This window comes from Haliotis asinina, chromosome 9, assembly GCF_037392515.1.
Source record: "Haliotis asinina isolate JCU_RB_2024 chromosome 9, JCU_Hal_asi_v2, whole genome shotgun sequence".
Lineage (NCBI taxonomy): Eukaryota > Metazoa > Mollusca > Gastropoda > Lepetellida > Haliotidae > Haliotis > Haliotis asinina.
The window spans coordinates 673,750-689,299 of NC_090288.1; the positions used below are offsets into that span (position 1 = coordinate 673,750).

The 15,550-nt window shown below is 41.5% G+C and overlaps 2 protein-coding genes across 2 annotated transcripts in view; one reads left to right on the forward strand and one right to left on the reverse strand.

The window, feature by feature from the left end:
- The first annotated feature begins 6,778 nt into the window (after positions 1 to 6,778).
- On the forward strand, positions 6,779 to 7,864 carry LOC137296658 (collagen alpha-1(II) chain-like). Its single transcript, XM_067828477.1, has one exon. It carries the CDS (start codon positions 6,795 to 6,797, stop codon positions 7,815 to 7,817), a length of 1,023 nt encoding a protein of 340 aa, XP_067684578.1. The 5' UTR covers positions 6,779 to 6,794; the 3' UTR covers positions 7,818 to 7,864.
- Positions 7,865 to 9,899: 2,035 nt separating this feature from the next.
- Positions 9,900 to 15,550, reverse strand: part of LOC137296675 (protein rolling stone-like) — an 83,205-nt gene continuing 77,554 nt past the window's right edge. The window contains exons 4-5 of the mRNA XM_067828495.1: positions 15,238 to 15,348; positions 9,900 to 10,588 (exon numbers count right to left, since the gene is read on the reverse strand). Coding sequence (XP_067684596.1) covers positions 10,215 to 10,588; positions 15,238 to 15,348 — 485 coding nt within the window. The 3' untranslated portion in view covers positions 9,900 to 10,214. The remainder of the gene's footprint in view (positions 10,589 to 15,237; positions 15,349 to 15,550) is intronic.

The following is a 15,550-nucleotide window of genomic DNA, read 5'->3' on the forward strand; positions in this document are numbered from 1 at the left end:
TCTTTGTTGTTATTGAGTCATGTTATGTTATTGAGTCGGCAGGATTAAGGGATGTGCTCATGTTCTGTCTGATATGAATATAGACAAAACAGGGAGATGTGTGACAAGGGTGTGAGTTGAATGTGATTTGACACAGTCCCCAACAGGGAACTGACCACTGTTGGCCACATGCTGCAAGAGGACCTGGGAAGACTTCCTATTGCCATGTACGCCATGTGCTTCGAGGGGTAAATAAGTGTTTGACAAATTGTTGCATTATTGTGCACTTCTGACCCTTAGACCTCATCTTTGAAATTTGCCATCAGAACCCTATCATATGACCCTACCATCTGACCCTATCATGTGACCCAACCATCAGCCCCAATCATGTGATCCCTACCATCTGACCCTATTGTTTGATCCTACGATCTTAAAATATCATGTGATCCCTACCATCTGACCCAATCATGTGACCCTACCATCTGACCTAGTCATGTGATCCCTGCCATCTCACCCTATCATGTGACCCTACCATATTACGTATACCCTGTCATGTGACCCTACCATCTGACCCTACCATCTTACACTATCATGTGACCCTACCATCTGACCCTGTCGTGTGACTCTACCGTCTCACTCAGTCATGTGATCCCTACCATCTGACCCTGTCATGTGACTCTACCGTCTCACTCAGTCATGTGATCCCTACCATCTTACCCTGTCATGTGACCCTACCATCTAACCCAATCATGTGATCCCTACCATCTGACCTTATCGTGTGACCCTTCCCATCTTACCCCTACCATCTGACCCTACCATCTGACCACTACATTGTGACCCAGGCATGGATCATTTTCATTGACCCAGGTCCCGTATGACACACAGAACAGTAGATCGTCAAGGTGAAGTTCATCTATGCTGAATATGTTGAAAGACCACCATGCGGGTCCAAGAGTGAGATGAACAGCTGCCCGTTGGAGCAGTTAGATACCGAGCTGTGGCCAGGTGAATGCTCCCTTTCCGTCTGTAGTGTTTCTACCCGTCTTGTAGAAGCCCAACGTTTGTCAACACAAGGGATGAAATGTTTGATTGGCATTTTAGAAGTTGATGGATGATAGAAAAGTATAATACTTGGATAACAACTTCTTTATTTCTATGATGCGACGTTTCGGAGTAGCTTCTTGTACCGTTATCAATTTTTACATGCCTGGGGGATATAGTCGACGCCTCGTCCGTCCGTAATCATTTTGTTTCCGGAGCATAACTCAGAAACCGTTCAATATTTCTAGACCAAACTTGATAGATATAGTAATCTCAGCCTATGGTTGTGCCTTTTGATATTTACAGAGTGTTGGCATTTATATTTTTTTGTTTTTTCATGGAACATGTTGGTGTTAGTTTTATGGTGGGGTGGGTTTCGTTTCCGGAGAACTCAAAAACCGTTCAATATGTTTCGGCAAAACTTGGTAGATATATCAGTCAGAAGCTGAAGTGGTGCCTTTTGCTATGTGCTTTTGTTTTGTGATTTATTATTTTCTCGGTTTCCATGGAAACGTTTTGGACCTATTCTGAAAAGTGAGAGACGTGTTTCATTTCCAGAGCAGAACTAAAAAACTTCTTAATATCTGTTAGTAAAACTTAAGAGACATGTGTGGCAGACCCCAAAGTGGTGCCTTTTGGTTTTTAAAGGTTTTTGTGATGTATTATTTTCTTGGTTTCCATGGAAACGTTTCAGACTTAGTCTCAGAATGGAGGGATGGGCTTTGTTCCCAGAGCACAACTCGAAAACCATTTAATATCTTTCAGCAGATCTTGGCAGATATACGAGACAGATCTTGAAATTGTGACTTTGCTTATTACAGATATGTGGCATATAAAATTTTCATGAATTCCATGGGAACAATTCAAACTTAGTCTGAAAAAATGAGTAACTGTGAGATGATTTGTCCTTTCAAACATGTGGGGGTCGGGGGGATATGTCATCTTCTGATGACTCTTGTCTACAACAAGAGACGCTTGCACCTTCTTGTCATGCCCGTGTGTCTTGGGGCACAGTTTCTGTTTTCTTGCGATTTTACCGTCTTTACCCCACATTAATGCTCTACCTCATTCTTTAAGAAACAGTCCAAACCCATGTCGAAATGACCAAAAAAATACAAATGGGTTTAGTATCGGTATAGCCCCTCTCGCAGGGATACAAGTTTCAACCAGAGACCATATCGGTATATGGTCTCTGTTTCAACACACCTCTTCACTGTGGAAATCAGTCTTCTTATTTGCACCTGAGGGATATTGTTCCATTTCTCTTGGGGTGCTTCTGCAAGTTCGGCAAGATTTTGAACACCAGGGACGCAAGCTATCTCCTAACGGCCTCCAATAAGGGTTAAGGATTCAGATTTGGACTTCTCGCCGGCCGCCCAAGGAAGAGTGGCGTTTCCTTAAAGGTCACATGCAACGTAAAACACAACTTTGCAGATTCTGGCACCTTTCGGTATGTGCTTACCGAAACAAATCATAAAAATGCCAATTCAACCTATAAAGTTAAAAAAACGCGATGTAAAAAAAGCCCGCGAAATCGGAGTTCAAACGTTTCACTCAATTCCCCCCCAGCGCTGGGGGGAAAAACTGGTTTCAACAGCTGTGCTGCGCTGCGTCCATAACGCATGCGCAGTGAATAGGTTTGCGGAGCTTGAAACAGTATGCATGCCCAGCGTCTGAGGTCATGAGCAGTAGTCTAATCTTAGTTGTGTACACAAACAAATAAATAATCTACTCGTTATGTAAAACAACTTGTTGATTGTGGTAACCTGTCTCTGTCACACAGAAAGCTCAGTGTCTGGTTTATTCACACCTATATGTCTGCCAGCCTGTCTGCTAAAGACAAGATGCAGTACACAGCTTCAATCATTGACCACGTGCAATTTGAACTTAACACCTATCAGACTATACGACATAAAGAAAATAAATTGATTTATGACTCGTGCACCCGAGTCCCGTCTCTGCCACATTATGTAATTAGGCACGTGTGATACACATGACATGTTTTTATGACTGTGGGTTGCAAACAACTTCATTCACTTTTTTCGGATGACTGGATCTGACGGAAACTGGTGCAAACTCTTGTCAGTTTCAAGTCCTGCTTTGTACTTGGACGAATGACAGATTCCAGCCACGCAGTAGTTTACCATCTCTACTGACATGATTTTTGATTGGATCGAGCGCAAATTCAGAGAACATATATTTTCAAAACCCAACATCTCTATAGGCCCTATACATTCTTCATGAATAACGACTTATTTTAGTGTGTATGATTTTGTTTGACAACAGTATATGGATCCATACTGAAACGACGCATGAAGTACACAAAAGAAGATGTTATCCATAAAGAATCTTACTTTCTTGTGACTGGGTATACTTCTAAAATGCCCACCCATCAAACAGATCATCTTTCTGTACACACAATGAACCCTCAGCATATCAGCAAATGAAACAGCCAATCAGAAGCCGTTGTTACACTTCAGTGCACATCCACCCGCTATGACTGGATTCGGTCTCCCGAGGGCTTCGTTTCGGGGGGAAGTAAGCCCAAGTACAAAATATTGCACTTTTGAATCGCGATTATAATTTTGTGTATTTGGTTTTTAAAAAGCAACAATGTATATTATATGTCATGAATAAGTGTGAAATGTGTTTTAATTATGTTTGATTTTTGGTTGCATGTGACCTTTAAGATAATCTCTTACTGTGTGGTATTTGTGAGGTCAGGCATTATCATTCATGAATATGGGGCGACCTGCAAGTGCGAGATTGTCAAAACGAGGCACGACTTTTCCCCCAGGGAGCTAATTTTGGTAGCTTTGTCCATTGAGGGTGCCTTTGACTTGGGTAAGATCAAGCTTACAACTGTAAGAACAACAGCCCCAGACCATCACATTATACAAATGGAATTACTGCCTGGACGTTGTGTTTATGGGAGGCGGGTGGTCGTGCATGCCATGTCCAGGCTCTCCCATTAACCACCCTGTGCTCTCTTATCAATTGTCTGAATACCTAATGTCGTATCCAGGCTCTCCCATTAACCACCCTGTGCTCTCTTATCAATTGTCTGAATACCTAATGTCGTATACAGGCTCTCCCATTAACCACCCTGTGCTCTCTTATCAATTGTCTGAATACCTAATGTCGTATCCAGGCTCTCCCGTTAACCACCCTGTGCTCTCTTATCAATTGTCTGAATACCTAATGTCGTATCCAGGCTCTCCCGTTAACCACCCTATGCTCTCTTATCAATTGTCTGAATACCTAATGTCGTATCCAGGCTCTCCCATTAACCACCCTGTGCTCTCTTATCAATTGTCTGAATACCTAATGTCGTATCCAGGCTCTCCCATTAACCACCCTGTGCTCTCTTATCAATTGTCTGAATACCTAATGTCGTATCCAGGCTCTCCCATTAACCACCCTGTGCTCTCTTATCAATTGTCTGAATACCTAATGTCGTATCCAGGCTCTCCCGTTAACCACCCTGTGCTCTCTTATCAATTGTCTGAATACCTAATGTCGTATCCAGGCTCTCCCGTTAACCACCCTCTGCTCTCTTATCAATTGTCTGAATACCTAATGTCGTATCCAGGCTCTCCCATTAACCACCCTGTGCTCTCTTATCAATTGTCTGAATACCTAATGTCGTATCCAGGCTCTCCCATTAACCACCCTGTGCTCTCTTATCAATTGTCTGAATACCTAATGTCGTATCCAGGCTCTCCCATTAACCACCCTGTGCTCTCTTATCAATTGTCTGAATACCTAATGTCGTATCCAGGCTCTCCCATCAACTACTTTTAGCAACCAACATGTGCTCTCTGCCACCAGACATAGACATACTGTAGACAATAGATGACTGTTTGCACTGGAGTTACCGGATGTATGTTACTTCCCGTTTGACAAGCTGACCACTTAATGATAATCCCTCAAACAAATCGGCGGTCAATCTGAAATGCTTGTGGCTAAACGAAACGGTAGCCTTTGTGTTTTTATTACCACCGTCCGGTTACAGGCGGACATGCATTAGGCAATTTATGAGAATATTTTGTCAACCAGGAACAAACCGCGAAATAAAAAAGGGATAATGGTGGCAACAATTTACAACTGCTACGCGTTTGTCTGATGTATAAGGAGATGCAGTTTGACTCTCATTGTTGTTTCTATGTTCGTTACATGTTGAAAGTGTTTTGTGATTACTGTTTTAGATGTCGGTAACTTCAAATCATATAAATTATTTCAGATGTTCGGCTAATAGACTTACGTTCATTGGTTTAGTTATCGTTCAATATATTGTGAAATTATTAAAATGTTTGGGAAGGTTTGAAACCTGTGTACACTTACACGTATGTAAAACTATTATGTATGTTGTATAGCGCTTGTATTAAAATGAGTGAAGGCACCACCGTAAAACATCAACAATACGTATAATAGTTAATGTTGCATTGTTTTAAGTTGAGGTTACCAATAGAAATCTAATGTGTTAGCGTATGTTTGTGTATTGCATGTGCCATTCTGTAAACTTTAAAACTTGTTCCAGCAAGGTATTACACAAACGTATATTGTCCAACTTACGTTGATGTTTTGATAAGTATAATGTTATGTATATGAGTACAAATGTTCATATCATTTATTTGTAATAATGTACCTTATCATGTGTTCATATACATATGTATATTTAAATATATATAACTGAATTGAAATACAATATTTATCTAATGTTTAAAACGCTGGTGTTCTTCTAAGCTTGATAGTTATGAAGATGAATATTACATGTTCAAGCCAATTGTAATATTGCATGATTGTTCTCATATCTTCATATATTGATTTGAATTGAAATGATTATTAAAGTCACTCTGCATCTGAATAAACCTTGGAACGCTGGCAACTTTTATGACATCATTATCCTGAATTCATCTGGTTTATGTTAAGGCGAAAAATACCGTGAGACAGCACGTGTTCAATAGTTAGACAGTGGACAAAAGTCGTTTTCAGATTGTAATGAGACGACACCTGGCAACTTTGATGTTTTCATGCGGTGGGGTTATCATGTGTGATGGGCTGTCACATGCCACTTTCATAACATGCCCATGTGTTTTTGAATGTTACATCTTTATAGCATCACCTCGTGTTGCAACTATGTTTACCGGATTTCCTCAATGTTGTATTTTGGGGTCAACTTTTAATGTTGAAGTTGTTGGTGCTAAACTTATGAGCAGGTGTAAAGATACCAAGGTCAGTTTGTCAGATATTTGCACCTTGCGTTTTAGTCCTTTGCAGAAAAGATATAGTACAGAGAACGGACGAAAGAAGACCATTCACCGACCCCATGAACCAGCAGAAAGCGGAAACAACGATGACGTCAAGACCAACCGATCGTTACTTTTGTGTGAGAGGTATGGAGCAGAAGGCCAGGCGCTAGGAATGTTTGATACGTCTAACCAAACACTGATGTTGATAGTGAGAATACTTCAAACAAACGACTTCCACTTTATTTCTAGCATCCCTTTTGGTGCCATATGTGATGCCTTCTTACTTCCCCAGCAGCTTGCCCTGAATGTCGCTGTCTGTGTTAAACTGGGGTGCTATATCAAACACTGCAGTGGACCCTTGTCTGCTTGTAATACTTACGCCCTTAAGTATAATTTTGTGTTTTTATCAGAATGTTGAAACAACACATCTGCCAGATGACAGTCGTGGCGGTCCCAGATAACGCCAGTACTGCGAGAAGTGCCGTCTGGTCAGCTTTGATAAGACTTTATTCTTGCGAAACAATGGCGTCTGACAGTGTTGGAAAGTCTGTGATATTTCTGACCATCTTTGTTGTCCTCAACACCATCGCCCTCGTTGTGGTGTCTTTCCTGCAGTACAGCAACATGAACAGCCTCCAGCTTCAAGATTCAGATCTTGAAAGTGACCTTGAATTCCTACTGCACGACGGTGAGCATGGTGTTAGTCTCATGTTTGAGCTGTCTTCTGGTGTGAAGCGAGATGTGTCTGAGTCACTCGCCCGCAGCAGACGATCAGGTCTGGAGGATGTTTTTCTGAGTCTCCTACAGACGGAAGAACGTGTAATTGAGCGACACTGCAAGAACACCACCAAGGTCTGCAAGCAAGGTGAGAAGGGGGCGACGGGCAAACCTGGTCATCGGGGAACCAGAGGGGTCAAGGGCGTGGTCGGACTGAAGTGGGGCGAAGGGTACCAAGGTCCAGAGGGAGATAAGGGTACCTCGGGTCCACCAGGGGAAGTAGGCGCTGCTGGGACAACAGGTCCTACAGGAACTCCCGGGGCTACGGGGCTTCCAGGGGAGAAGGGCGACCCAGGCTTGCAGGGAGCGAGGGGACAGAAGGGGGAGCCTGGAAGCCCAGGGGTGAGAGGAGACGCAGGGCAGAGAGGTGCACAAGGAATCACAGCTCAGGCAGGTTCTAAAGGTGAGGTGGGACCGAGAGGAGTTGATGGGGACCCGGGCGTGGCTGGACTTAAAGGGGAAACCGGAAACATGGGAGTGAGGGGCGGTGACGCTGACAAGCTTAAGGGTGGGTGCGAGTGCCTCAAGAAGCCGTCAATATTTGGACCAGACAGTGAGAAACTGGTTGTACCATACGGTGCCGCAGCGACACTCAACTGTAGCTCCAGCGGCATACCCCCGCCAGACATCACATGGATGGGGAATGGAAACAAAGCTCCATCTTACACTATACCCGTTGTGACGTCATTCGATTATCGTTCGTACCAATGTGTTGCCTCTAATGTGTTTGGAACGGACACGAAAAATATCACGATTAGCCGCCCATGATGTGACTCTTGTGAACCCGATGATCCGAATAAAGCGTCTGCCTGATGCGTTTGTAGTACTATGTTCAGAGTGGAATGGTTCACCCAGCTCAGCTGAAGTATCACGATGACCTGTGCAGGCAGACTGTCAAAGCACCTGTCGCCTCTGTGCAAGGTCAAGGCTTGTCGCAAGCCAAGGTAATCTGTCAACTGCGTTCTGCAAGTATGCGATAACAGCTCTGGAACGATGAGGCCTAGCATTATCGTCAATAAATACTGACCGACTGGCGAGGGGGTGGTTATCAAAATGCGGGACAACAGCAGCTTCCAGTACTTCCTGTGGGTATCTCTGACCATTGAGCGTCTCATGAATGGTAATGAGATTCACCTTACAGTCATAGGAGATACACCCTACACCATTACACATTCATCGACAAAGGGTTCAGCTGCATGAATCATCCGCTGTTGATAAGCCTCATTACTCCTTCTCCAAACTCGCCAACGGCCATCAGTAACACGAAGAAGAAAACGACTTTCATCGGACCAGTGGATCCTGCGCCATGTCCTCAGATCGTGATTTTGCCGTTGATTACACCACGACAAACGTTGAGTCTTGTGTCTATCAGTGAGCAGAGGGACGTCTAATTGGACGACGTGCACGGAGTCCAGCGGACCCGAGCCTCTTTCGGATGGTGCTGGTTGAGAGAAAAAAATCCACTCTCCATTGTTCTTTGAGATCTTTGGCACTGGTAATGTCTTGCGTCTCACTAGACGAACTAGGGCACGGTCATCTCGGCCTTCCTGATCGTGGACGATCCTTGACGTAACCAGTGACCGCATGTTTCCTTACAAGGGAACTAATGACAGTGTGATTGATGTTCAGTCTGGACCCAATGATGAGACAGGACAAACCAGCTTCATGCATGCCAATAATCTGCCATCTGGTAGTTTCAGAACGCCTACGCCTCGGCATGTCCAAAAGAGTTCAATTTCAGCACGGTCCACTTATTGATGCGACGATAAGAAAGCAATGATAATACTTCATTTCACCTTGTTATACCCCTCAGTCGCTTGTACCATGACAGAACTTTAACATGAAAAGCATGCATGTGTGTTAGTGTGTGTGTGTTAGTGTGTGTGTTAGTGTTAGTGTGTGTTAGTGTTAGTGTGTGTTAGTGTTAGTGTTAGTGTGTGTGTGTGTGTGTGTGTGTGTGTGTGTGTGTGTGTGTGTGTGTGTGTGTGTATGTGTGTGCATGTATGTATGTGTTGTTTGAATGGGCTTGGTTTGGTTAGTTTCTTGTTTTACGCCGCACTCAGCAATATTCTAACTCTGTGACGACAGTCTGTAAGTAATCGAGTCTGGACTAGACAATGCAGTGATTAACAGTCTGGGCATTGATCTGCACAGATGGGATACGATGACATGTGTCAATTATGTCAGCGTGCCTGACCACCCGATCCCTACAGTCGCCTCTTACGACAAACAGGGGTTGCTGAAAATCAAGCCTAACCCGGATCATCACCGCTTTGCTAGTATCGGAGATAAATTGGTAACGCCAACCCACCTCCATCTACACACAGTTGGGCTGGCCGGCATACAAACAAACAAACAAAACACATATGTACGCACATACATGCAAACACAGAATAACAGACAAACACAGACACATTTTCAGACACCTGCACGTTGCCTGGGAACCTGGGGGCATTGTGTGTGATCGTGGGGACATTACGTGTGATCATGGGGGCATTGTGTGTTGAACCCACCTTATTCCTCCCAGCTACACCTTGATTTAACTAAAATCCTCTGAACATCTGGTAATGACTGGCACCATTGCTACGACCTGGCTACATAGCCCGGGTTGTGTTTCATGTTTACATACATCTTAAGAATCATTATTTACGTAGGCATTTCATCAAGATTAATCCTTGGATTAAGAAACTCTCTGTCTCAAGCAGAACTCAAAACATATATTTTACATCAATATTTACCGTGCAATGCCGAATAATTAGTCGCTTATAGTCTCAGGTTAAATGATTTGAAGAGGTTTGAGTTTACAGATAACAGTAATCCCAACCTAGGAAAAAATAACAAACAAACACATGGAACAGATATTTATTACAACATAATGGATAATTATCACACACACACACACACACACACAGAGAGAGAGAGAGAGAGGGAGAGAAAGAGAGAGACGAGAGAGAGAGAGAGAGAGAGAGAGACTATGAAAGACTTTGTAGGTAGAAAAATTACATAAAATACTTCAGCGTCATATTTGAGTTCTATCACGGGGCTTTAGTCCACGAATAGTTCCATGTAAACATTCAACTTGAAACCATCAGTGAAAATTAACAGTAATGGAAACCCCAACTAGACTAATGTTCCTGCTCCAGGAGAATCATAATGCGTGTACACTTATCCACCCAAACCTCCATACCTAAACCTTCCCATACAAACATCAAACAGCGTCCCTCTTCCCATTGCGATCAACACAGTCACGAATTGCATGGCTGGAACCGCTATAAAGGTGAATATACAATAAAACAGTGCTGTACTCCCCGGATCCGTTGCCCAGTCAAGTCCATGGTATATAGCGTGGGCTCCCAGACCGTTAGTTCCGCCTGCAGTCTGATATATGGCGGAGAAGATGGTGTAAGTGGCCGCCACGATGAGGGGTTGGAAGAAATGGAGGAACCTGATCGGGGATGCTGTGATGCAGAGGTTGACGATGACGTACGTCGTGTTGCCAGTGTGGGTGATGAAATCAACATGAGACACGGGCTTTCCCGCTGCAACAGATATACATATATGTATATATATAGAGAGAATCTTTCCTCTTTACCACCCAACGTTTATGAAAGAAGCAAAAATGTAACTTTTGATGTAATTAAATTGTATTCAAATATCCCACATAGCCTAGGAATTGAAGCGGTGGAATATTGGTTAAACCCTTGTAGTGAACTCATACCAGAGACAATTTCAAAATCACTTATTTGGGAAAGCGTTGAATACATCTTAAAAATCAATATTTTCTTTTTTGACGAAAAATGATATGAACAGATTAAAAGAAGAGCCATGGGAACTACAATGGCGCCGACTTATGCGACGCTTGTATTAGGGTGTCTGGAACGAAACCTCAAACATAAAATCAGTCAAATTCTTAAAGAGGATGTTACCCTTTATTTCATGGATAATTGGACAAGATTTCTATACAACTGCTTCATTGTGTGGCCATTTTCTGAGGAGAAACTAAATACATTTTACTAACTTTTGAATAGAATGGATGAAAATCTTGTTTTCACTGTGGAGGCAGATAAAAGTAAAACAGCTTCCTGGACACAGTGGTCATCAAATCGGGGCAGAAATAGGACAGATATCTTCTACAAACCTACAGATACGAAACAATATTTACACTTTAAATATTGTTATCCGAGCCATACAAAAAGAAATCTTCCTTATATAACCTGCCACGAAGAATATGTACAATAGTTTCAAACTAGGACACCCGCAATCAAAGACTGAATGAAGTTATTTATTTTTACTATTACGGGATTATCCAAAATCTCATGTTGAAGACAGGCTCGATAAAGCATTACAGCTTATTAGAGAAGATCTTTTGACAGGACCGATAAAACAGACTAATGCGGAAAACGTAGTTGCTTCTGTATCAACTTATAATCCGTTGAACCCAAATGTCTTTCATAACATTAAAACAAACATGTGCATCTCAGAACAAGAAGAAAAACTGAAATCAATGGTGAAATCTAGAAAAATAATAAGCAGCAAAAGACAAAATCTTAAAAAGATCCTAACTAAAGCAAAATTTACTTTTAAGAAACATAATGTATTATATCCTACTATAGGTCAATCAGAAAATCTGAGAGGCCGGGTTCGTGTCCATAAACAACAAATATCGTGTCCTGAAACCGGATGTATCCCACTGAGAGAGCAGCTAGATGTCTGTGACAAAGGAAACGATATTAAATTCACAATATTTCTGTGTCATTAAATTCAAAATTCTTACAAACTACGCCGAATTTTAAAAGAACACTACTTTATAGATACGTTTAAACCAATGTTATCCCATTGTAAGCTTTGACCTCGTCACTTTAGACCTTTGTCCCTTGTGACATCATAATGTATATGCAATGACGTCATACGGCAAGTTCTACAATCTCGCTGAAGATAAAAGTGAAAAACGGGGAAAAGGCATTGTTTGTATTTAACTATATATATTTATCTTCATTAAATACCTTGCCACGTGATATAAAAAGTCAGCATTACTGGGACACTTCAATGATTAAAAAAAGTATGTTCAATGATTTGAAATGAGGTTCAACCTTTTGATTTAACATCTGGTGTTATGAACAACTGCATAATTATATGTAGTGAGTGAGTACGGTTTTACGCCGCACTTAGCGATATTCCCGGGTCTTCAGCGTGAATGCAGAGCTATTACATGTACATGATATTTGGGTAACCGTGTTGGACTGTCAAGTCAATCTTTTATTCCATGAAAGGTCACAGTGCCTACAAATATTTGCCAACCGCGGTAAGATACTGTGTAGCAATGTGTACTTACAACTGTCTGTCAAATGTTGTAGGATGCTTTCAAATACCAGCGATGTGTACTTACACCTGTATGTCAAATATTGTAGGATGCTTTCAAATACCAGCGATGTCTACTTACAACTGTATGTCAAATGTTGTAGGATGCTTTCAAATACCAGCGATGTGTACTTACACCTGTATGTCAAATGTTGTAGGATGCTTTCAAATACCAGCGATGTGTACTTACAACTGTATGTCAAATGTTGTAGGATGCTTTCAAATACCAGCGATGTGTACTTACAACTGTCTGTCAAATATTGTAGGATGCTTTCAAATACCAGCGATGTGTACTTACACCTGTATGTCAAATGTTGTAGGATGCTTTCAAATACCAGCGATGTGTACCTACACCTCTATGTCAAATGTTGTAGGATGCTTTCAAATACCAGCGATGTCTACTTACACCTGTATGTCAGATATTGTAGGATGCTTTCAAATACCAGCGATGTGTACTTACACCTGTATGTCAAATGTTGTAGGATGCTTTCAAATACCAGCGATGTGTACTTACAACTGTCTGTCAAATGTTGTAGGATGCTTTCAAATACCAGCGATGTGTACGTACACCTGTATGTCAGATGTTGTAGGACGCTTTCAAATACCAGCGATGTGTACTTACAACTGTAGGTCAAATGTTGTAGGATGCTTTCAAATACCAGCGATGTCTACTTACACCTGTATGTCAAATGTTGTAGGATGCTTTCAAATACCAGCGATGTCTACTTACAACTGTATGTCAGATGTTGTAGGATGCTTTCAAATACCAGCGATGTCTACTTACAACTGTATGTCAAATGTTGTAGGATGCTTTCAAATACCAGCGATGTCTACTTACACCTGTATGTCAAATGTTGTAGGATGCTTTCAAATACCAGCGATGTGTACTTACAACTGTATGTCAAATGTTGTAGGATGCTTTCAAATACCAGCGATGTGTACTTACAACTGTCTGTCAAATATTGTAGGATCCTTTCAAATACCAGCGATGTGTATTTACACCTGTATGTCAAATATCGTAGGACGCTTTCAAATACCAGAGATATGTATTTACACCTGTATGTCAAATATTGTAGGATGCTTTCAAATACCAGCGATGTGTACTTACAACTGTATGTCAAATGTTGTAGGACGCTTTCAAATACCAGAGATATGTATTTACACCTGTATGTCAAATATTGTAGGATGCTTTCAAATACCAGCGATGTGTACTTACACCTGTATGTCAAATGTTGTAGGATGCTTTCAAATACCAGCGATGTGTACTTACACCTGTATGTCAAATGTTGTAGGATGCTTTCAAATACCAGCGATGTGTACTTACAACTGTCTGTCAAATGTTGTAGGATGCTTTCAAATACCAGCGATGTGTACTTACAACTGTATGTCAAATGTTGTAGGATGCTTTCAAATACCAGCGATGTGTACTTACAACTGTCTGTCAAATATTGTAGGATGCTTTCAAATACCAGCGATGTGTACTTACACCTGTATGTCAAATGTTGTAGGATGCTTTCAAATACCAGCGATGTGTACCTACACCTCTATGTCAAATGTTGTAGGATGCTTTCAAATACCAGCGATGTCTACTTACACCTGTATGTCAGATATTGTAGGATGCTTTCAAATACCAGCGATGTGTACTTACACCTGTATGTCAAATGTTGTAGGATGCTTTCAAATACCAGCGATGTGTACTTACAACTGTCTGTCAAATGTTGTAGGATGCTTTCAAATACCAGCGATGTGTACTTACACCTGTATGTCAGATGTTGTAGGACGCTTTCAAATACCAGCGATGTGTACTTACAACTGTAGGTCAAATGTTGTAGGATGCTTTCAAATACCAGCGATGTCTACTTACACCTGTATGTCAAATGTTGTAGGATGCTTTCAAATACCAGCGATGTCTACTTACAACTGTATGTCAGATGTTGTAGGATGCTTTCAAATACCAGCGATGTCTACTTACAACTGTATGTCAAATGTTGTAGGATGCTTTCAAATACCAGCGATGTCTACTTACACCTGTATGTCAAATGTTGTAGGATGCTTTCAAATACCAGCGATGTGTACTTACAACTGTATGTCAAATGTTGTAGGATGCTTTCAAATACCAGCGATGTGTACTTACAACTGTCTGTCAAATATTGTAGGATCCTTTCAAATACCAGCGATGTGTATTTACACCTGTATGTCAAATATTGTAGGACGCTTTCAAATACCAGAGATATGTATTTACACCTGTATGTCAAATATTGTAGGATGCTTTCAAATACCAGCGATGTGTACTTACAACTGTATGTCAAATGTTGTAGGATGCTTTCAAATACCAGCGATGTGTACTTACACCTGTATGTCAAATGTTGTAGGATGCTTTCAAATACCAGCGATGTGTATTTACAACTGTATGTCAAATGTTGTAGGATGCTTTCAAATACCAGCGATGTGTACTTACAACTGTCTGTCAAATATTGTAGGATCCTTTCAAATACCAGCGATGTGTATTTACACCTGTATGTCAAATATTGTAGGACGCTTTCAAATACCAGAGATATGTACTTACACCTGTATGTCAAATATTGTAGGATGCTTTCAAATACCAGCGATGTGTACTTACAACTGTATGTCAAATGTTGTAGGATGCTTTCAAATACCAGCGATGTGTACTTACAACTGTCTGTCAAATGTTGTAGGATGCTTTCAAATACCAGCGATGTGTACTTACACCTGTATGTCAAATGTTGTAGGATGCTTTCAAATACCAGCGATGTGTATTTACAACTGTATGTCAGATATTGTAGGATGTGATCAAAGATGAGAGACTTACGTGAATGCACACATCCCCAGAAAAGTATAGTCACCAGTATACTGCCGGTGTTGCTCACGTTCTGCAAAACCCAGGTCACTTTCAGAAACAGCGGCATGCGTTGACTTCCACCTGTTGAAGTAAAGACGTCTTTACGGGAACTGTTGTCTCAGGCGTAACTGTTCATGCCATGTTTCATGACGAAATATGTTAACATAAACGCTAGTGCAAACATTCCACAACATTCAATGACATTACAGTTGATGTACGTAAGGAACCTGGACGTGATTATATTACAATTGATGTATGTAAGGCACCTGGACGTGATTACATT